Genomic DNA, 21,526 nt, shown 5'->3' on the forward strand with positions numbered 1-21,526 from the left:
GACCGTGACGTGGATATTCTCTGGGCTCTGCCCCCACCCCAGGGGAAGTTGGAATGCTAACTGCTAAGGGAAAAGGAGAGGGGCTGGGGGCTTGATGAATCCTAGCCCTTATCAGTGGCCTCCATGTTTAGAGAACTTTGAGGTTTGCAAAATGCTTTATAAAGACTGTCTCAACTGATCCTCACAAGTATAACCTTCCCATTACTGGTAGGAGAACTGAGGCTCTTCAGAAGCTAAGGAATGTGTCGATAGTCCCACGCTAAGTGTCAGAGGCAGAATTATAGCTTCCTCCTTCCTGATTCTTAAGTCTATTGTGTCCCTCGGTGAGAGGCAGTCTGATATAGTGGGGAAGTCACAGCACCTGAGTGTGAATCCTGCTTTAGACGTTTACCAGTGGTATTGCCCCAGGGCAAGTCACTTAGCATCAATTTCCTCTTTGGACACTCTGGCAGCTAAGGGTTCTGAATCTCCAGCAGGCTCCCTAGAAGAGCTGAGCTGTTCTTATTCAAGTCCCTTGGTGAAAAATCTCAGAAAGGAAGAGGACACAGCATTCTGCTTTAAGACACTTTGACATGTAATCTGAGGCACCAAACCAATGAATTAAGCAGGAGATGATGAACCTCATAAAATGATTCTTCATCTTACAGATGAGCTCAGAGATGCCGGATGACCTCAGAGGCCCTTTGATCCAACCTCACTTCACAGATATTTTGTTTTGGTGACAAGTTATCAAATTATTGTTTTTTTTAAAAAATATACATATAATATTTTATTTCCCCCAATTACATGTTAAAACAATTTTTAAACATTTTACAAAAAGTGTGGCATTCTAACTTTTATTCCTCCCTCTCCTCCCCACTCCCCAAGACAGTAAGCAATCAGATATATAGGTTATACATGTGCAATCATGTAAAACATCACTTTGCAGATCTTGAAGAAATTGAGGCCCGGGGGGAGGTTGCAGCTTGTCCAGGGTTACACAATTAGTGTCAGAAACAAGATTTTGAACCCAGGTCCTCCAACTCCAGAGACCTGCTCTTCTTGCAAAGTCCTTCTAGATAAAGGTTTTCCTAGTGCATTAAAGTATTCAATTCCGTTTAATTCACTAAATGTTTAAGTGCCTACTATATAGCTGGTGTTTGGGTAAGCTCTGTGCAAAACACGGTCCCTGCCCTCTCGGAGCTTACAATCTAATAACATGCCAACAAACATATACAATGCAAGCTATATACAGGATAAGAGGGAAACAAAATAAGGATATCACTGGAATTAAAAGGTATTAGGGAAAATATTTGAGGAACAGCATTGGTCTAGAGTAGAATGCATGCTGGACCTGGAATTGGAAGACCTGGGTTCAAATCATGGTACTGATATTAACTGTGAGAGTGTGAATAGGTTGGTTGGTTGCTCTAAACCTCAGTTTCCTTTTCTGTTAAATGTAAGGTAAAATGCTAAGAATACTCACACCACTGTGAGAAAAAGCACTTTGTGACTCTTAAAGTGTCCAGAAAATGTAAGTGATTGATCCCTGGGTTTCTCTTGGTGAGAAGCCTCTCTCAGGCCTCCTTAATCTCCATGCCTTCCCTCTGACACTGCCCCCAGTTTATCCTCCTCATATCTTATTTGTGCCAAAAGTCTGTGAGTTCCTTGGGAGCGGGTTGGTTTTTTTAAAAACCTTTCTTTATATCCTCAGAGGTTAGTGCAAAGCCTGGCAATAGCAGACACTTAATAAATGCTTACTAACAGACTGGCACAGGGGCCAGGTGCAGGGGCGGGGTGAGCAGAAAAGACAGTTTTAAAGCTGAGGTGTCTGCTCATTTCATAACCAGCCTAGTTACCAAATCTGAAATGAAGATGCATGTACACAATAAGGCAGAATTTAATTGACATGAATCTGATTTCCCCAGAAGTTGACAGACCTGTGTGTGGCTGTTGTGGAAATTGAGGGGTTTCTGTGCTCCGAGGGCGTTCTAATCAGAAGCCCCCTTCCAAGCTGGTAGAGTAATCCCCTCTACCCCACTCCAACTCCACCCTCCAAGTCAGGACCACTTATATATTTCTCTGGTCCAGGACACACAACTCACTGGTTAGACTCTGAAAGATCAACTGCTGAAAAAAAAGGAGCCAACCAACCCAAGTGTGATCCTATCTGTTCTGGGGATGAGCCAGGAAGTCATCTGGCAGCCAAGCATTTCTCAAGGTCCCTCCTCAGCTCTCCGAGTGGAGGATGTCTGGGGCTCACTCTGGTACATTGTTGGTACTCCCTAGGTGAAATGTCAAGGGGAGGACAGTTTCCTCCTTCCTTCCAAGGGTGTGAAAACTCCCTCCTTCCACTTCCTCTGTTCCTGGTACTGGGCAGCAGTGTACAGAGAGGTGGGGGACTGAGTTCAGGGATACCATTAAGTGTATGGAGTCATGGAATTTTTCAGAGCTGGAAGGGACCTTGAGTCTTTAGACTGACTCCTTCGTTTTTCAAATGGTCAAACTGAGCCTTAGGCTGGTAATGTCACTTCCAGGGTCACACAGCGAATAGCAGGGATGGAGTGAGAACCTTGAGCTTCTGTCTCGGAGGCCCCCATGCTGCCTCTTTCATCCTCCAACACCCCTGCATGTTCTTCACTGCTTATGAGTGTACCAGTTCTGAGTATGGGGGTGCGGGGGGCGGGGTGGGGAGAGATAATGAACTGTGTGCATGTCAGGTAGGAGGTGAAGCTTAGATCTGAGGCAAAGAGGGCCAGAGAGAGTAGAGACTGGCCTGGAGGCCAGGGGTCTGGCACCAGGGGCCAGTATGGAGATGAAGCTCATATTGTTAGGAAAGATCAGAGGTGGCATTATGCCCCAAGTCTAGGCAGGGAGGAAGGAAGTTAAGAATCACTGATCCATTGTATAGGCGAGATAATAAAAGCCCAGTGAAGAGAAGTGACTTACCCAGAGTCACATAGGCCTTAAGGGAAAGAATAAGGATTTGAATAATAGAGCTGGAAGAGACCTTAGAGGTAATTTATCTCAATCTCTTCATTTTACAGATGAAGAAACTGACTTGACATTTAACAGCTCTGTGACCCTGGACAAGGAGCCTGTTGAAAGGAGATCATAATAGCACCTACCTCTAGGGGTTGTTGTGAGGATCAAATGAGTTAACATATATAAAAGTGCTTAACCTTAAAGCACTATAGAAATACTAGTTTATTATTATTATTATTATTATTATTATTATTACTGCTGCTGCTGCTGTTGTTATTAATCAAACTCATATAAGTAAGTAGTAAGCACCAGAGCTGAGACTTGAACCCAGGATTTATAACTTCCAGTCCCTTGCTCTTGCAACCATACCCAGTGTTAGAAAAGGTCAGGGACCAAAGTAAGGAGATTGAACAACATGTGTGAGTGATATTAACAATATCGAGAAAAGAAATAATTTGTCTGAACCCAACAAATCCGACTATTCTCTACAAAGGTAAGAGGCAGTGTGGTGTGGATGCTGGAGCTATGGGCTTTTAGTCGGCACAACCTTGGTTCAGATCCTGCAGCTTGATAGTCTAGATGCTCACTGAGAGCCAGGTACCTGACTAAGTGCTGGGGATCGACAGAAAGGCAGATTTATTTTGGGGTGACACTGAGCAAATCACTTCCCCTCTTTATTCCTTAGGCAACTCCCTTTATGTTATTTATTATGTATGGTTTTGGAGGGAGTTACTGCCCTTGTGGCTGACCTGGGTCTTGGGAGAAAAGATAAGCATGAGAATAATAATATTAATAAATAATAAGGGGGGCAGCTAGGTGGTGCAGTGGATAGAGCACTGGCCCTGGAGTCAGGAGGATCTGAGTTCAAATCCAACCTCAGACACATAACACTTACTAGCTGTGTGACCCTGGGTAAGTCACTTAACCCCAATTGCCTCACCAAAATAAACAAACAAACAAATAGATAAGTAAATAAAAATAAATAATAAGTATTAACAACAATAATACTAGCTTGCCTTTATAGGTTGTCTTATGGTTACAAAGGGCTCTCTCACTTGACTACAGTCATCCTCAGAGGTAGGAAGTATGAGGATTATTGCCCCAATTTTTTGGATGAGGAAACTGGACTCAGCAGCAGTGACTTAACCAGAGCCACACTTACTCACTAGTAAGTGGCAACAGAACCAGGACTTAGATTCAAATCTTCCCACTCCCAAGTATGACAGGCTTTGTGCTCTGCTTCACTGCCTTTCACTTTGGATGGAGTGGACAGGGAGTAGAGGGAGCAGAGGAGTCCCGGATGAGGAGGGGCACCAGCATCACTAAATCCAGAAACTCCCCAGATGGATGAAACACTTACATTTTTGAGCCTGCTTAGGGCCTATGCTTTTTTTTTGGTGGGGGGGGGGTCCTGAAGATGAAACATGGTTTAATATGAGGTTTTTTTGGACCACCTGCCTCCTTTGCTCCTTTGATTCAAAGGAGGCCCTGGGGAGGAGCCTGCTGAGTGACCAGCCCTGGGCCTAGTCTAGATTACATCCAGTTTAATGTCAACCCAGTGAGACCACTGAGGATTCCCAACAGCATAGTTTGCAGGATTAGTGTGGGTGAGTCGAATGTGATTATAGTGCCCATCACTCTGTTTTCTGTGAAATGCCTGCTGCATGCTCATCATGGTAACAAAAGGGGGAGGCTGCCTCTTTGGGGGTGGGGGTGGCGAAAGGAGGGGGATGGAGCTCACCACCCAAGTCCAACACTGAGCTCCAAGCCTTCTGGGATACCAGTTAAAGGCCCTTGTGGGAGGCAAGCATTTAAGAAGGATTAGGTCACTTAGCTGATGAAGTATAGACATTCCAAATTGTGTGTGTGTCTGTGGTGTGAAGTTATGTTAAAAACAGGCTTGTAGAATAGGATCCAGGGTTTAGTAGTTTGTAAACAGGCTTAGGCAATCGATCTTTTTAAAGGCATTGGTAAAATCATTGACCTTTACTGCTTACCCAGAATGACATTTGTGAGTCAGCATGGCACAGCCGATGGAGAGATATCCTGGAAGTCAGGAAGAGCAAGGTTCAAGTCTCACCTCTGAACTAGACTGGCTATGAAATGCTGGGGAGCTAACTCATGCTTTTTGCTCACAGGCAACTCTAGTACTATTCCTTGTAGAGAAGGTGAAGAAGGAGTTCACTGTGCCTAATGAATTAACAGGCCCATTCTCTATTCCCATCAGCAGGATCGTTGACACAAAGTATCCTTACTGCTTATCCAGAAGGAAGGCTGAGAGTCAGGTCTCAAGGAGATTCCATTTAGTTTGAAAGAGATGCAAGTTTAGATGGAATAGTATTCCTGCCCTCATGGTGCTTAAAATCTAGTAAGGGAATATGGCACATACACAACAATACAGTGTGTGTGTGTGTGTGTGTGTGTGTGTGTGTGTGTGTGTGTATCTCTAGCACCCAGCACAATACTTTGCACATACTAGGTAACTAATAACTTCTTGTGGAATTGAACTGAACAAGTGCCACCAGGGAGGGAGTGCCAACATCGCCGGATCTGCCACCTCCAATCTAGTCCCACTCCCTGTGGAGATGACCCTGGGTTCCTGAAGCTTGAGCCAGTATATACAAGCCTATCAAGGTAGAGCGTCTGACTATGGACCCACCCACAGATTCCATGTGTGGCAGCAGAGAATATGGCAGATGGGAAATGAGCGCTAAGAGTCTGAGAGCCTGTCTCATTCTCCCTCTGATGCCTCTGGCCTTCCTGACGTTGAGCCCGCATCCCTAACCCTAAAGGCCTCTGAGGCCCCCTTCCAGCTTTTCATTTATGATCCTATGATGAAGCCCAGCTAAGTCTGGAAAGAGGAAGGATTGGACGGAGGGAAGATAGAAAGAAGTAGAGAAAGCAGTAGACCTTGGCTGGGAGAATGGCTTTATTATTTACCTCTTGTACAGCGATGGGCAAGTCATTACTTCTCTGGGCCATAGTCTACCCATCTACAAAATGAGATGATTGAACTTGGTTACCTCTAAGGACCCTCCAGCTCCAAATACTATGATAATCATCAGAAAAAAGGTGGTCACTAAGTGATGGGTTTATTTTGGCCATAGCAACTCATTAAAGTGCGCCTTAGGGGGAGGGGAGGAGGGTTGGGAACTGCATCAGTGTGGGAATGGTCAGACTTATGAAATTACAGATTTCTTACTGAAATATTACAATCAACCAACCAGCAGATATTCATTAAGGACCTACTATGTGCTAAGTACTATGATAGGCCTTAGGGATACAAGTTAAGAAAAAAATGAAACAACACCTACCATCAAAGAATTTATATTCTAATTGGGAAGATAACAAATATATATATATATCACATATATGCATATACACACATGAGTACATATATACACATATGCACACATGTGTGTATGCATATGTGTATATACATGCACATACAATAGCTGTGTGGTAATGTATTGTGTGCACACATATATATGTATGAATAGCACAAAAATATAACCAATAAATACAAATATGTAAAAAGTAATTAAATGCAAGGTAGTTTGGGAGGAAGGATACTAGCAGTTAAGGGGATCAGGAAGGGCTTCACACAAACCATGGTACTGGCTTGAGGCTTTTCTTTTTTTTCTTCCTTTTTCTGAACTTTTCTATTGTTTCTTTTTAAATCATAAAAATATTTTATTATTTTTTAGTTACATGTTGAGATAGTTTTCAACATTTGTTTTTATAAGATTTCTAGTCCCAAATTTTCCTCCCTCCCTTCTTTCCCTCCTCCCTTCCCAAGACAGCAAGCAATCTGATATAGGTTATATGTGGACAATCACATTAAACATATTTCTGCATTAGTCATGTTGTGAAAGAATAATCAGAACAAAAGGGGAAAACCTCAAAAAAGGGGGAAAAAGTAGAAACAGTATGGTTCAAACTGCATCCAGATTCCACAGTTCTTTTTTCTGGATGTGGAGAGCATTTTCCATCATGAGTCCTTTGGAATTATCTTGGATCATTTTATTGCTGAGAAGAGCTAAGTCTATCACAGTTGATCATCACACAATGTTGTTGCTACTGTGTACAATGTTCTCCTGGTTCTGCTCATTTCACTCAGTATCAGTTCATGTAAGTCCTTCCAGGTTTTTCTGAAATTTTCCTGCTTATCGTTTCTTATAGCACAATAGTATTCCATTACATTCATATACCACAACTTGTTTAGTCATTCCCCAATTGATGGGCATCCCCTCAATTTCCAATTCTTTGCCACCACAAAAAGAGCAGCTATAAATATTTTTGTACCTTTGGGTCTTTTTCCCTTTTTTATGATCTCTTTGGGATAAAGACCTTATAGGGGTATTGCTAGGTCAAAGGGTATGCACAGTCCCATAGCCCTTTGGGCATTGTTCCAAATTGCTCTCCAGAATGGTTGGATCAGTTGACAATTGATGTTCTTCTTAAAGGAAGAGGGACTCTAAGAAGCAGATGTTGGAAGAAGGTACATTCTAGGCTTGTGGGATGGTTAATGCAAAGATGTGGAGTGAGAAGAGTGGTCATGTGTGAGGAACAGAGAAAAGGTCATTGAGTCCATTTTCCCAGGTCATAGAGGACAGGATGGGGAGAAAAATTCCAACAAATCTGGAAAGTAGATTGGGTAGGTCTTTCTTTAAAAGCTAAACAGAACATTTTATATTGGATCCTAGAGGTAATAAGAGGCCACTCAAAATGATTGAGTAGGGAAGTTACATGGTCAGATCTGTGTTTATGGAAAAGTATTTTCAAAGCATTGTGTGAAGAGATTTGAGGCAGGGAGACCAATTAGGAGGATGTTGTAATAATCTAGGTGAAAGGGCTTGAACTAAGGTATGTAAATAGAGAGATGCAGCTGGATGTAAGATGTGGTAAGGAGAGAAATGGAAAGATTTGGCAATTGATTGGATATTCTGGGTGAGGGAGAATTAGGAGGATAGGATCATGCTTAGATTGTGAACCTGGGAAGTTGAAAGGAAGGTGGTGCCTTCCACAGAAATGGGCAAGTTTGGAAGATAGGCTGAATTGGAGGAAAAGTTTTAGATATTTTGAGTTGAGGTTGGATGTTCAGCTTGAAATTTCCACTAGGTACTTAACTGGTGGTGGTGGACTGAAGCTGAGGGTAGAGCCTGGAGCTGGATATATAGATTTTGGAGTCATCTACTAGACAATGATTAAACCCACTGGGTGATGATTATAAAGAGTAGGATGAGAAGAGAAGAGAGCCTAGGACATATGCTTAGGGAATACTAATAGGTAGGGTGGGTGCAGTGGATAATGAACCATCAAAGAAGACAACTGAGAGGGAGCAGGTCTATAGATAGGGAAGTAAAGCAGGACTGAGTAGTGTTATAGAATCCTTAAAAAGAGACAGTATCCAGGAGGAGAGAGGGTGGTCAACAGGGTCAAGCGTAGCAAATAGGTGGAGAAAGGATTAGGACTGAGAAAAGACCAGATTTGTCAAGTAAGAGATCACTCACAAGTTCACTATGCTGTACTCACTAAACTCCAATGAACCAGAACCCAAATTACCAGAATGTTTAATTAGGTGGATTCTCCCTCTGCTCCCCACTGTTAGGAGAAAGGGCAGATTGCAGGAAAAGAAATGGACAACACTAATGTGCACATTAGGTGCCTAATGTTTGTTGACTCACATTGGCTTGACTTCACTCATGGGATGTCCTAGATGGGCTTCAGAGGACAGAAGTAAGGACAGAGGGTGAAAGGTTACAGGCAAAGAGGCAAATGTGAAATTTCCCAACAGTTAGAGCTTCCCCCTATGGAATGGCCCACTTCTACCCCCAGGTGTTGGAGATCTCTGAGCCAAGGCTGAATTATCACTTGTTGGGTATCTTCTAGTGGGAATTTTCTTTTTTGTACTCATTGTACCTGATGGATGCTGAAGACTCTTCTACCTTTGACAGTGTGATTCTGTATCACTCATCTTCACATTGATGGCCCTAAGGCCCTATGATAACCTTTGTTAAACAAAGTCACACACAGCTAGACTCAACTGATGAAAGTAGGGACATTAGACTCAGAATTTTCAAGAATTTTCAACAAGTGTTGAGCTAAAAAGGGTTAATTTTCTGAATTGACCAGAATATTAAACTAACCAAAGCCCATTTCCTGGCCATTCCATTTAGTTGAGAGTTTAGTAGGGGGGCAGTTAGGTGTCACAGTGGATAGAGTGCTGGGCCTGGAGTCAGGAAGACTCATCTCCCTTAATTCCAACATAGCCTCAGACGTTTACTAGCCATGTGACCCTGGGCAAGTCCCTTAACCCTGTTTGCTTCAGTTTCCTTATCTGTAAAATGAACTGGAGAAGGAAATGGCAAACTACTCCAGTATCTTTGCCAAAGAGTTGAATGTGACTGAAATGACTCAACAACTACCACCATTTGGTGTTGGGTATTTGGGTTAAAAAATGAATATGGCATGAGGTCAAGTTGTCTAGTGGAAAGTGCTCTATAATGGCTCTTTGGAATTGGTTCAAATCTCAGCTCTGTGTGTGGCTTTGATCAAACACCTTCACCACTCCAGGCCTCATTTGCTCATCTGTAAAATGAAGGGGTTGGACCAGAGCAGGGACATTTTTTTGTGTGGTGGATTTCTTTGGCCGTCTGGGGAAGTCTATGGACCCTTTATCAAAATAACCTTTTAAATGCACAAAAGAAAACAAACAGGATTACAAAGGAAGCCAGTTGTACTGAAATAGTCATTAAAATATTTTTAAAGATATTTTAATTTAATTTAATTTAAAACCAAAAAAAAATGACAAGATGGGATCTCAATCAACAAGTTAAGAACCCTTGGACTAGATGATATGAAAGGTCTCTTCTAGTTTGAAATCCTGTGATTCTCTAAAGATATAATCTCCTTTAAGGGGAAGGACAGTGTTTTGCCTCTTTTTATTCCCTGGGCACATGGTAGGCACTTAATATTTAATATTTATTGACTGACTATGGCCCTGTTCAGCCAAGGATCCCACACTTTTGAAAGTTTCACAGAAAAAAAGTCTGAAAATAAGGTATCTGGGAAGGTTTCAGTTCATTCCTGCCTAGGGGAAGAATAATGGATTAACTGACATGTGCAGGTCCTTTCTAGACAAAGATTTCTCTGACAGTATTCACAAGTAGAAGGCAACTGGGTTGAGTCTGTCCTGGGACACAACCTCGTTACCAACTAGCTGTGGAACTTGGACTGGTCACCTTAATGTCTCCTTGCCTCAGTTTCTCCGTCTATAAAACAAGTGGATTGGAGTAGATAATGGACTCCTCGCTTCCCTCGGGGCCTTTCTAGCCCCAACCTTCTACTTTCCTGGGTCCCTTGCTGCTCGGTCTCTGTTCCAAGGTTTAACATTGTATACTCCTCCGAGTTCATACTTATCATCAGTACTTTTAGGTTAAATTCAGAATTAAAAGTCGGAGAAAAGTTCCTCCTACGAAGTGGGAGGACAGGGAATGACTGCAGGCGTGGGAGGAGGATCTGGGCCTGTGACTTCATTTAAATGACTCTGTTTCTCTCTCCCTCCCTCCCCCCTCCATTTCTTTCTCCCCCTCTCTCCGCCCTTTCTCTTTCACCTCCTTTCCCTTCCTGCAGATCCTAGAGGAAAATATGAAGCTGGAGTGTAAATGCCACGGGGTGTCGGGTTCGTGCACCACCAAAACGTGCTGGACGACGCTGCCCAAGTTCCGGGAGCTGGGCTACATTCTGAAGGACAAGTACAACGAGGCGGTGCATGTGGAGCCGGTGCGGGCCAGCCGCAACAAGAGGCCTACCTTCCTCAAGATCAAGAAGCCCTTGTCCTACCGCAAGCCCATGGACACGGATCTGGTGTACATCGAGAAGTCGCCCAACTACTGTGAGGAGGATCCTGCGACGGGCAGCGTCGGGACCCAGGGCCGAATGTGCAACAAGACAGCCCCGCAGGCCAGCGGCTGCGACCTTATGTGCTGCGGCCGCGGCTACAACACCCACCAGTACGCGCGCGTGTGGCAGTGCAATTGCAAATTTCACTGGTGTTGTTATGTGAAGTGTAACACGTGCAGTGAACGAACAGAAGTGTACACGTGTAAGTGAGTCCGGAGGGTTGGGGAGCCACTGGGGGACTGGGTGGGTGAGAGGGATGTGGAGGGAAAGGGGGAGGGAACGGTGACTGCTGGGCCACCCTTCCATTACCCCCCTCACCACCCCACTGCCTGCTGAGAAAGGAAGAAGACGGAAAAAAACCCGAGGAAGACGTTTGCACATGATCTGGCCTGACCTGCTCCAGGCTGTCACCAAGATCTACTGGGCCTCTTCCAAAAGACCGGCTTTGGGTGGAGGTTTTTTCCTGGCTTCTCACCGTAAGCCCGGGTGTTCCCTGTTAGACCCAAGAGAAGAGCAGAGAGCGGACAATCCAACCCCCTCCGCAAGTACACTCAGCCACTAAGCCACTGGAGTCACTGTGGGCCCGGGTGGCCTCAGGGAGACCACCAGGCTGGGCCAGGCCAGGCCCCCATGACTCAAGGGGTCAGCCTCCCCTTGCGAACAAATGGTTCGATCTACACAGTGACTGTTCACCAGGAATCAAATATGGCAAGAAGCACTGGAATGATGAGAACATTTTGCAGGGGAGATCAGCAGCCCGGTGTGATTATTCCTGCAGAGTGCTACCCACCGGGCCCACTTTAGCCTCAGCACTCATGGAAATGCTTCAGGAACCTCTCCGCTGGTCTTCATCTCACTTAAAATAACTTCAGCAAACCCTGCTATTGCTCCCGCTGCTGTTCTATGGCTAGACATGACATGGTCTTTTAAGCTGCCATTTTTTTTTAAAAGCAGGGATGTCAGGCGCCTGGGCTTACTAATAGCAATATTTAACAATTTATTCAGATAAAAATAATATTAATTTATTTAATTAAAAGAACTCTACCACCACTGGAAAAGATTCTGCAATCAAAGTAGGCTCCTTGCTTTCTTTGTGGAATAATTTTGTCAACTGGGCAAGGAACAATTGGAATTGTACATAGTTATTCTTTATGCAGATATTTCTACTAGTTGATTTTGCAAGTTATTCCTTGCAGTCCTAGTTGTTTAAGTATAAAAGCAGGCATCTTTTTACATATATATATATATATTTTGCTGTTTGCTGCTATTTGTCTGGAAACTCAAGTTGGCATTGATCTTGAGATCTTTACCAGTACATACCAATACCCCCTTTTCCCCTACCCCCTGCCAGGTAAGACTCACCATTCTGAAAATCAAGTTTGAGATGCCTATACAGAGAAACAGAAATTAAACTCCAGACAATTTCCATCTTTTGGAAAATGACCCATAGGATAAGAGAGTATATTTTGTAAGAGACTATTTTTATATGAATATTTTATTTATACTATGTTTGCCTGTATCATGCTATAACCTGTTCTACTTCTCAAACCAGGCAGCCATCTCATCCTGTTTATCAGAGGAAGGCTGCTGAGGCCTTGGCATGGAGGAGGATGGGACTCAGAGCCCAAATGGGTCTCTTCCCCTCATATCACACAAAGCCCCTCTTGGGATCCAATTTGCCAAGCGTGCAAAAGATCCTTCAGTCACATGGTTCAAAGGCGTGATTGGTATTAACAGGATACTCTCTGAGCCCATTTGGAGGAAGAAAAAAAAAGCCAACCCCAACAAATTTAAGCTCCCTCCCCCTTGTGGCCTGGGTCAGTCAACTGTGGCCCTGTGATTAACAAAGGCATTGGGTGTATTGGCCCTGAAATCCCCACATTGTGGGACTGTCACAATGGATTGGATCAGCCATGATCAGTAGGCTTGGACATTGCCGACCAGACGAACACACACACACACACACACACACACACACACACACACACTGCCTCCCATAGACAGTGGTTACCCCAGAACCCTGTTTTAATGATGAAATGGGTTTAAGAAGATGCCTTTGAATGCCTCAGCTCCTACCACACATTTTCTTAGAAGATTTCCCCATAAAACACCAAAATATTCCATCCAAATTCAACCAATCCACCTTTGGGTCTTCAGCCTATTCATTATCAAGCAACTGCAGCCCCAAAGTGATCGATGACTTGGAGAGGGCGCTGTCCAGGGCAAACTGAGAAAATAGGTTCTCTTTTCCCCTGTCTTTTCCTGTTGCCTTTTGCCTTTCCCTCTCTGGGGTGACAGGCAGAGAGAGGCATGCAGGGAAAGTTTCTAAATCATGGAAGCCCTTCTCTCCTCAATCTAGCCTGGACCTCTAGCCTCTTACTTCCCAAGCTTAGTTTGGTCTCATTTGGGAGTATGTGTATGTGGTGCAATGAAAAAACCCTGAATTTGGAGACTTAGATTTGAATCCTGACTCTGCTGCTTAATCCCTGTGTAAGATCCCTCCTTTGAACCACTCCCTTAATTTATCTGGGCCTCAGTTTCGCCATTTGGGGTTGCTTGTAACTTTTTTTTTTTTGGTATCATGGCCCCCTTTGGTGATCTGTTGAAGATTAGGGACCCCTTCTCAGAATAAAGTTTTAAAATTTATACAACACCATACATTAGATTACCAAGAATATAAACTATATTAAAAACTATACAAGATATATTTAAAAAGGCAGGTTCATGGACCCCAGGTAAAGAACCACCCCTGGATTAGATGATCTCTCAGCTCCCTTCTAGCTTAAGTCCTGTGTTTCCTAGAAGATTGGGTGTCAAGTAGTTGATGTGTCTCTGTAGGAGGGTCATCTTCCATATATGGCTCTGTGTATTGTTTGTTTGTGGGAGCGTAGGATTTAGAGCTGACTGGGACCTGGGATGGCCTGAGCCAGATTCAAATGTAATTGGGAAACTTTTAACAAAATCAATAAAAATATAGTAGAACATAGATAATGTTATTATGTGGTTTTCTAAGTCAATATACTCCCTCAAGGATCCTTATGTATATTTCAGTGGTCCCCTTTTCTGTTTGGTCTAATCCAACCCTATTGTTTGAAAGATGATGCACAGAAGTCCAGAGAGAAATGATTTGCCCGGGATTATGTAGGATATGAACCCAGGTCTGCTGATTCCAAACCTATTGCTCCTTCTACTGTCATACCATCTGTGTTTGTGTACACATTAATGTAGCCATGTGTCTCCATATTGATTTTACCTTGTTTCTTTCTGCATCCTTTGTGTATGCGTTCCATGTGTTCCTCATTTATTTTTTTCTACCTAGTAGATGAGCAGGAGTTGATGGAGCTCATTGGTGTCCTGCTTTTTTTGTATACCCAACCTTTCCTTTTGGGATTTGGGAAGTCTGCTGGGGAAGGAGCTGCCCTTTTGAAGAAAAGACCCTGGGGGAATATTTGGGGGCTTGGGGGAGCAGGGAGCTTTAGAACTCACTCCTTGGGGCTACTAATGGATTCACAGTGGCCCTGTGATCATGGCACTGGGAAGGACTGTTTAGGAAGGAGGCAGGGGGTCTCTAAACCACATACCTTTCCAGGTTTGGTCATCTAGTTGCGTGGGGTTTCTGGGTAAGCCTCCTCTTGGAAAACCGACTCTCTGCTTCATACAGAGTGTAATTAGCCCCCAAGCCTGGTGTTCTTCTGCACACCTGCCACCTCCACCCACCTAGTGTAGGCCTGTTTCCCCTCCAGTCAGCCCCAGGTGACCCCTATCAAATTGTCATTTACTTTCACAGAGGGGAGTCAGGGCCCCAGCTGAGCATATAATTAAAAGAATGAAAGTATTTTTGGTAATAGGAAAGTTGTTATCTTGTCAGCTTGGTTATTTTCATGCCAAAACATCACAGGCAGCTCTAGTTTGGGGTTTGGCTTTGGAGATACATGGCAGACACTGGCCTCAGAGGCTATAAGTCCATCGAGAGTGAGGCCCGCTTTGTCCTGGGCACCCAAACACTGAGCAGCCCCAAGCCTATTAGCCTCCAATACACAGCTCCACCCTTCCTCCAACATGCATCTGGTTGCATCTGCCCCACCCCATCCTGAAGGAGTTCATCTCTTCCTCCTGTGGAGTTAGGACGAGGGAAGTCGATGTCCCCTCTCTGTACAGATAATGACTATCACCTTGGATCCTGGCCCTTGTGCGTGCCTGGGGCTTCAGTTTCCCCATTTGTAAAATGGGCATAATAATAGTTACCTACCTCACAGGGCTGTTGTGAGGGTTTCTTCATTAATGTTTGTATGTCTCGTTTAAGCTGCAAAGTGATGATAGGCACCAAGTATTATTATAAGCTCCTTAAAAACACCCTTCTTCAAACATCTTTACTCACAGTAATAAATATTTGGATCTCTGTATGAGCAGAGTTTTCTTTTTCTTTTTGTTTCCTGAAGAAGTGGCTTCCTTCCTCCCCTTCCATCCCCATCAAGCAACAAGAACCATTGAACAGAAATTGAAAAAATAAAATTGAAAACTTAAGGCATCAGTCTTAATTTGGAAGTGGTTCTGTAAAAGGTCTTCTGTAAGGTGGCAGTGTAGTGGGATACATTAGGATACAAAGACATATGTTCTAGTCTCAATTTGCCCCTCATTTGCTATGTCACTTTGAAGGGGCAGCTGAGTGGTATAGTGGATAGAGCACTGGCCCTGAATTTTGGAGGACCTGGGTTCAAATCTGACCTCAGACACTTACCTAGATTGCCTCAAACATCCAGTTGTCCTGATCTATGTCTTGCCACTGGACCCAGATGGTTCTGGAGGAGAGAGTGAGGCTGGTGACCTTGCACAGCCCTCTCTCACTTAAATCCAATTCACTGCAAATCATGACCGCCCCATTGTCATGGTCCTTTACAAGAATGAAGAACAAACAACAACAATAACAATTTCACTTTGGACAAGACAGTTCGTATCTGTGGGTCACCACCATGCCCTCTTCTTTAAAAATTAAATGTTTGGGTAAGAGGTTGGTTTCTTCTGGCTTAAGAATTTTTATGAAATTTCTATTAGGAAATTATTCACGTGACCCTTTAGATGTACCTCAGGTCCTCCAGATTTGACTAAACTTTAAAACCTAGAACAATAAAGATAGAAGATGGAATGTTTTCAATGAAAGGTTCTATACGGCAGGTCGGGAGGATATGCATTCTGAATACTTTACCCAGCCTCCCTTGAAGGGTTATTGAGAGAAAAGTGCTTTACAATGTTAAAAGTACGATAGGATGTGAGTGATTCTTACTCCATCCAACAGCATGAATGTCTTTTAAAAAACCCCAATAGACACTTAACACTTACTAGCTGTGTGACCCTGGGCAAGTCACTTAACCCCAATTGCCTCACTAAAAAAAAAAAAAGAAAAAGAAAAAAAAAACCCAATAAAAGGCCAAGATGGCAAGCTGTAAACCAAGGAATGATTCTGAAAGTCAGCTTCCTCTGATTCAGGAGAAAAGCTATTCAGGGGTCTGGTTAGAGGTATGGGAGTGGGTATAGACTAAAGCTGGAGAAATGCAAAGGTAACCATCTCCTTGCTCAGGTTGGGCCTAGCTTTGAGGAATGACGTTCTATAAGATCATAGACTCAGAGCTAGAAGGGACCTGGAACATCATGTAATCTGTCTCCCTCATTTTACAGACAAGGAAAGTGAGGTCCAGACAGATGAAGTAATTTGTCCAAGGTCCCAAAGAGGCTGGGATTTGAACTCACATCCTTTCACTGCAAATCCCATCCCCAACACTATCTTTGTGATCTTGGACAATTCACTTAATCTTTCTGGGCCTCAGTTTCTTCATCTGTAAAGTTAGACAGTTGGATTAAATGGCTTTTGATGCTTTCTCCAGTTCTAGCCTATGATAAACTGCTGTGTCCATGTCATTATGCTTCCTTTGGGTAATTAAGGCTGAACTGGGGTGTTGGGGGAGGCTATATTTCTCCACTTCTGCGGGTGTGGGGGAAGGTGCTAGGCATCCATGAGAGAAAACAGATGGGCCCCTGATGTAGGCTCTTTCATGTCAGGACTTATTTAAGCCATTCAATTCTCTTTGGTTCAAGGCCTCACAGTCCCAATGGGGAAATGACATGCGATGTGGCTGGGCCATCTCCAATGACAACAACAACCCTCGTGAGGTTGGGGCTCATTCCAGGCTTGGACAAGGTCACAATTCCAGATTTGGCTCCTACTTTAGGAAGTCATAATTGAGTAGAAGCTAGAGCCTGTCACCTCCAGAAGAGAACCCAAGTGTCCCACTTGGTACTTGACACTTCTTGACAGACCCCAGAGGAATCAGTAGAATCTAGTATATTAGGAAGCAGATGACCCACGAGGCAGAATGGTACAGCAGAAAGAGGCATGGCTCTGGAGTTGGGGGATCTGGTTTCAAGTCGCTTAGCCTTTGTTTCTTCATGTGTCAAAACTAGGGAGCTGGACCAGATGGCCCATTCTGGCCCTCCATCTATGACTAGAAGAACTTTGGGTTTGAATTTTGACTCTGCTGCTTAGCATCCATATGACCTTGAACAAGCCTTTTTTTTTTTTTTGGTTGAGGCAATTGGGGTTAAGTGACTTGCCCAGGGTCACACAGCTAGTAAGTGTCAAGTGTCTGAGGCCGAATTTGAACTCAGGTCCTCCTGACTCCAGGGCCGGTGCTCTATCCACTGTGCCACCTAGCTGCCCCTAGGCCAGCCTTTTGTAACTGGTTGGGATAACATTTAAGGTCCCTTCCAGCTTTAAATTCTAGGATTACCTTTCCCACACTAGTCATATTTTATAATTGAGGAAACTAAGACCAGCAGAGTGACTGCAGAGTGGTAGCCCTAAATAATAGTCCTAAATAATGACAGCTGGCATCTACATAGTGCTTTAAGGTTTGCAAAGTGCTTTACATGTGTTAGCTCATTTGATCCTCTCAACAACTTTGTGACCTGCCCAGGCTCAGACAGCTAAGTGTCTGATGCTATATTTGAATGCAGGTCCTCCTGACTCTAAGCCCATCACTATTCACTGTGCCCCCTAGCTACAAGAGACAATATTTGTAAAGTGCTTAGCACAGTGCCTGCACAAAGTAAATGCTTAGTAAATTCCTTCCTCCCTCCTTTCCTCCTTTCATTTCTCTCTTCCTTTCCTTCCTTCCTTTCATTTCTTCCATTCATTTCTCCCTTCCTTCCTTCCTTCCTTCCTTCCTTCCTTCCTTCCTTCCTTCCTTCCTTCCTTCCTTCCTTCCTTCCTTCCTTCCTTCCTTCCTTCCTTCCTTCCTTCCTTCCTTCCTTCCTTCCTTCCTTCCTTCCTTCCTTCCTTCCTTCCTTCCTTCCTTCCTTCCTTCCTTCCTTCCTCCTTCCTTCCCTCCCTTTGTTTCTCCCTCCCTCCCTCCCTCCTTCCTTCCTTCCTCCAAAGGAGATTATTTTTACCTAAAGGAGATTGATGGAGGTTAATGACAATACAATTACTGAGGCCTACCACCCACCACTCACACACCCTGGCTATGGGTTTCACTTAGAAGCTCTCAGTGACAGCAACAGCTCACATTTGTGTAGTAGGGCTTTTAGGATGATGAAATGCCTTCCTCACAACAGTGCTGTGTGTGATTGCCCCCAATTTAAAGAAGAGGAAAGTGAGGCTCCAAAAAGGGTCTTGAACTGCCCCAGGACACAGAGCTAGCTCAAATTTGAACACAGTTGTCTCCAAGCTGTAATCTCACTGAAGCCCAAAGTTATACAATACGAATAGGAAAGATCTGTGATTTCACAGGCATCCAACATTCCTGTTAAGGAACTCCTCCAAGTGCAGATCTTATCTTTTCTGCAGCTTGCAGTGTTAAAGAATTGCCTAGGAGCATTGAGAGATAGAAGCTTTCTCAGGATCACACAGCCCATGTGTGTCAGGGACAAGATTTGAACCCAGCTCCATTTAACAGATGAGGAAACTGAGCCTTTAAAGGTTTAGTGACTTACGTGTGGGTCACAGTTTGCAAATGTCAGAGCTCAGACCTGAGCCCAAGAGTCTTTCTGCTATACCATGCAATACTGGCTCTTTTCTAACCTGCTGAATGGACTGAATTTAGATGTGCCCCCACGAGAGCTGAAACCCCAGCCAGCAAGTAGCCCAGAGAATGGAGGCTGGAAATTGGAAAAGCCAGAGCCTGACCTATAGGAGGCACCAAATTCACTGCAGGGCAATTGGGGAGCCTTTGCAGGAATCCCCTTGGGTCTCTGGTTGCTGACAGAGCAGAGGTGCCACTGCCACTAGTGGGGACCCAGCTCCTCAATCTGTCAGGGATGCTGCCTTGCAGAGACTGGGCTGGCTCCATTGTTCTCCCTTTCTCCAGCCACAATGGCATCTCTTCCATTGACACAGCAGCCACCAGTTGCTACGACAACGCCGACAGCCCGTAGAGAATGCTGTCAAGCTGCTTGGAGAACCTTCCTCCTCCCTTAGCAAAATCGTCACGAAACCCAACAGGGCTTGGTTTTGTTTCTGTTGTTCATGCAGGGAGCTCAAGCTCACACTCACACTCACACACTCACGCGCGCGCGCACGCGCACACACACACACACACACACACACACACACACACACACACACACAGAATAGCTCAAGGAAAAAGGCTGAAAAGGATTCCCATTCAGAGACCCCAGTAGAAATGCTGGCAGAGAACCCTTCTTTGTGCCCCTGGCCCAGCCTCCATTCCTGGGATGTTGGAGCTGGGAGGAATCTTGTCATCAATGTCCTTTTCACCAACCTTCTCTGATTCTCCCAAATGAGAACAGTCACTCCCTCCCACCATGTCCTACACTACTCTGTGTCTTTCTCCTTTGTCCCTACTACCCGGGGTCACACAACTAGGTGATATCAGTCCTGGGACTTGAATCCAAGGTTCTTCTGACTGTGCGTTGAGCAGTCTTGCTATTAGACTATTGCTGTTGTCTTCTTTGCATCATTCATTATTTGACTCCTTCCCCCATCCTCCTTCCATCTCTACTTTGAGATCATACGTTCATTGAGGTCAAGAACCATGTCATCTTTTCAATTTTTTTTTAATCTCTAGTGCTTTGCCCAGTGTACAACACAGTGGAAGCTTGATAAAGGTTTGTTCACTGGAATCACCAGGATCACTCCCATCAGCATCACCACTACCATCACTGATTTCCGATTCAATAAACATTTATTTTTTAATATATAATAATTCATTTCCTCCAATTACATGTTAAAACAATTTAAACATTTTTTTTAGTTTTGAGTTCCAAATTCTATTCCTCCCTTCCTCCCTCCTCCCCTCCTCCCTCCCTGAGGTGGTAAGCGATCAGATATAGGTTATACATGTGCAATCATGTAAAACATTTCCCCATTAGTCATTTCGTACAAGAAGAGTCAAATAAAAGAAAAAGAATGGAAGAAAGAAGGTGAAAAATAGCAGGCTTCAGTCTGTATTCAAACAATATCAGTTCTTTCTTTGGAGGTGGATAGTATGCTTCATTATTAGTCCTTTGGGATTGTCCTGGATCATTTCTTTTTTAAAAATTTTTTTTGGTGAGGCAGTTGGGGTTAAGTGACTTGCCCAAGGTCACACAACTAGTAAGTGTCAAGTGTCTGAGGTTGGATTTGAATTCAGGTCCTCCTGACTCCAGGGCTGGTGCTCTATCCACTTTGCCACCTAGCTGCCCCTGTCCTGGATCATTTCAACAAACATTTATTAGCATCTCATATGTGCTAGGTACTAGGTTGAGCTCAAAGATATACTAAATATATAGTGCCTGGCATTTAGAAGGCATTTTAAATAAATGTTGGTGGATTTATTGGTATAGCGACAAAAATAAAATAATCCTTTCCCTCAAAGGGCTTGCATTCTACTTGAGGAATTCAGGATCCAGGATAAGTAAATAAAAACAAGGTAATCTGAGGAAGGAGAGAGGAATAATTGAAAGGAATATCAGGGAAGGCTTCCCAGCAGAGGTGACGTCTGAGTTGTACTTTGAAGGAAGGATAGAAAGATTCTGATAGGCAGGTGTGTAGCCTTTCAGTCATGAAGGTTAGTTTGTGTGAATGAATGGAGAACAGAAATAAATGTCAAGATCAGGGAGTTGCTAGTGAACCAGTTTGGCTAGAATATAAGAGTTTGTGAAAAAGAGAAATGTTCCACCTTAAGGAAGATTGGAGAATTCTGTCAGCTTACAGGTTCTTGGTGGACCCTAGATCAAGAATTTTAGCTGAGAAAAGGTTGGGCATGGGTCTCAGAAGGAGGGGAGAAATGGGGCATCCTCTAAATGAGCTAGCAGACAGCTAGAGATCCATATCATAACCTGGGGGAATCTTCAGCCTACTCATGCAGATGCATGCGAGGACACAGAGATATGTCTCCCCAGGGAGGCAGATGCACGTGCATCTTTGTGCACGCGCATAAGCACATGTACACACAATCCTTCTTGTGGTCTGCTAACTCTTCAGGGACTGTGGATTTATAAGTATGCAAGCTCTCTCCACCATTCCAGATCACAACTCAACTATAAAAGTGAAGGGAAGTGTGAAATATGTCACCTATTTTAAATGGTTAAATATGTAGGGTAAAACCTGAACCCACACCTTTCAAATCCAGCAACACAGATATATGTGTGTGTGTGTATATAT

The 21,526-nt window shown here is 43.9% G+C and overlaps 1 protein-coding gene across 1 annotated transcript in view; it reads left to right on the forward strand.

The window, feature by feature from the left end:
- The window catches only part of WNT7A (Wnt family member 7A), an 82,221-nt gene extending 66,957 nt beyond the window's left edge, over window positions 1-15,264 (forward strand). Inside the window, exon 3 of the mRNA XM_043975981.1 lies at window positions 10,600-15,264. Within this exon, the coding sequence (XP_043831916.1) occupies window positions 10,600-11,079 (480 nt within the window). The 3' untranslated portion in view covers window positions 11,080-15,264. The remainder of the gene's footprint in view (window positions 1-10,599) is intronic.
- Window positions 15,265-21,526: the final 6,262 nt, after the last annotated feature.

The sequence above is a fragment of the Dromiciops gliroides genome, chromosome 1 (assembly GCF_019393635.1).
Source record: "Dromiciops gliroides isolate mDroGli1 chromosome 1, mDroGli1.pri, whole genome shotgun sequence".
NCBI classification, from domain to species: Eukaryota; Metazoa; Chordata; class Mammalia; order Microbiotheria; family Microbiotheriidae; genus Dromiciops; species Dromiciops gliroides.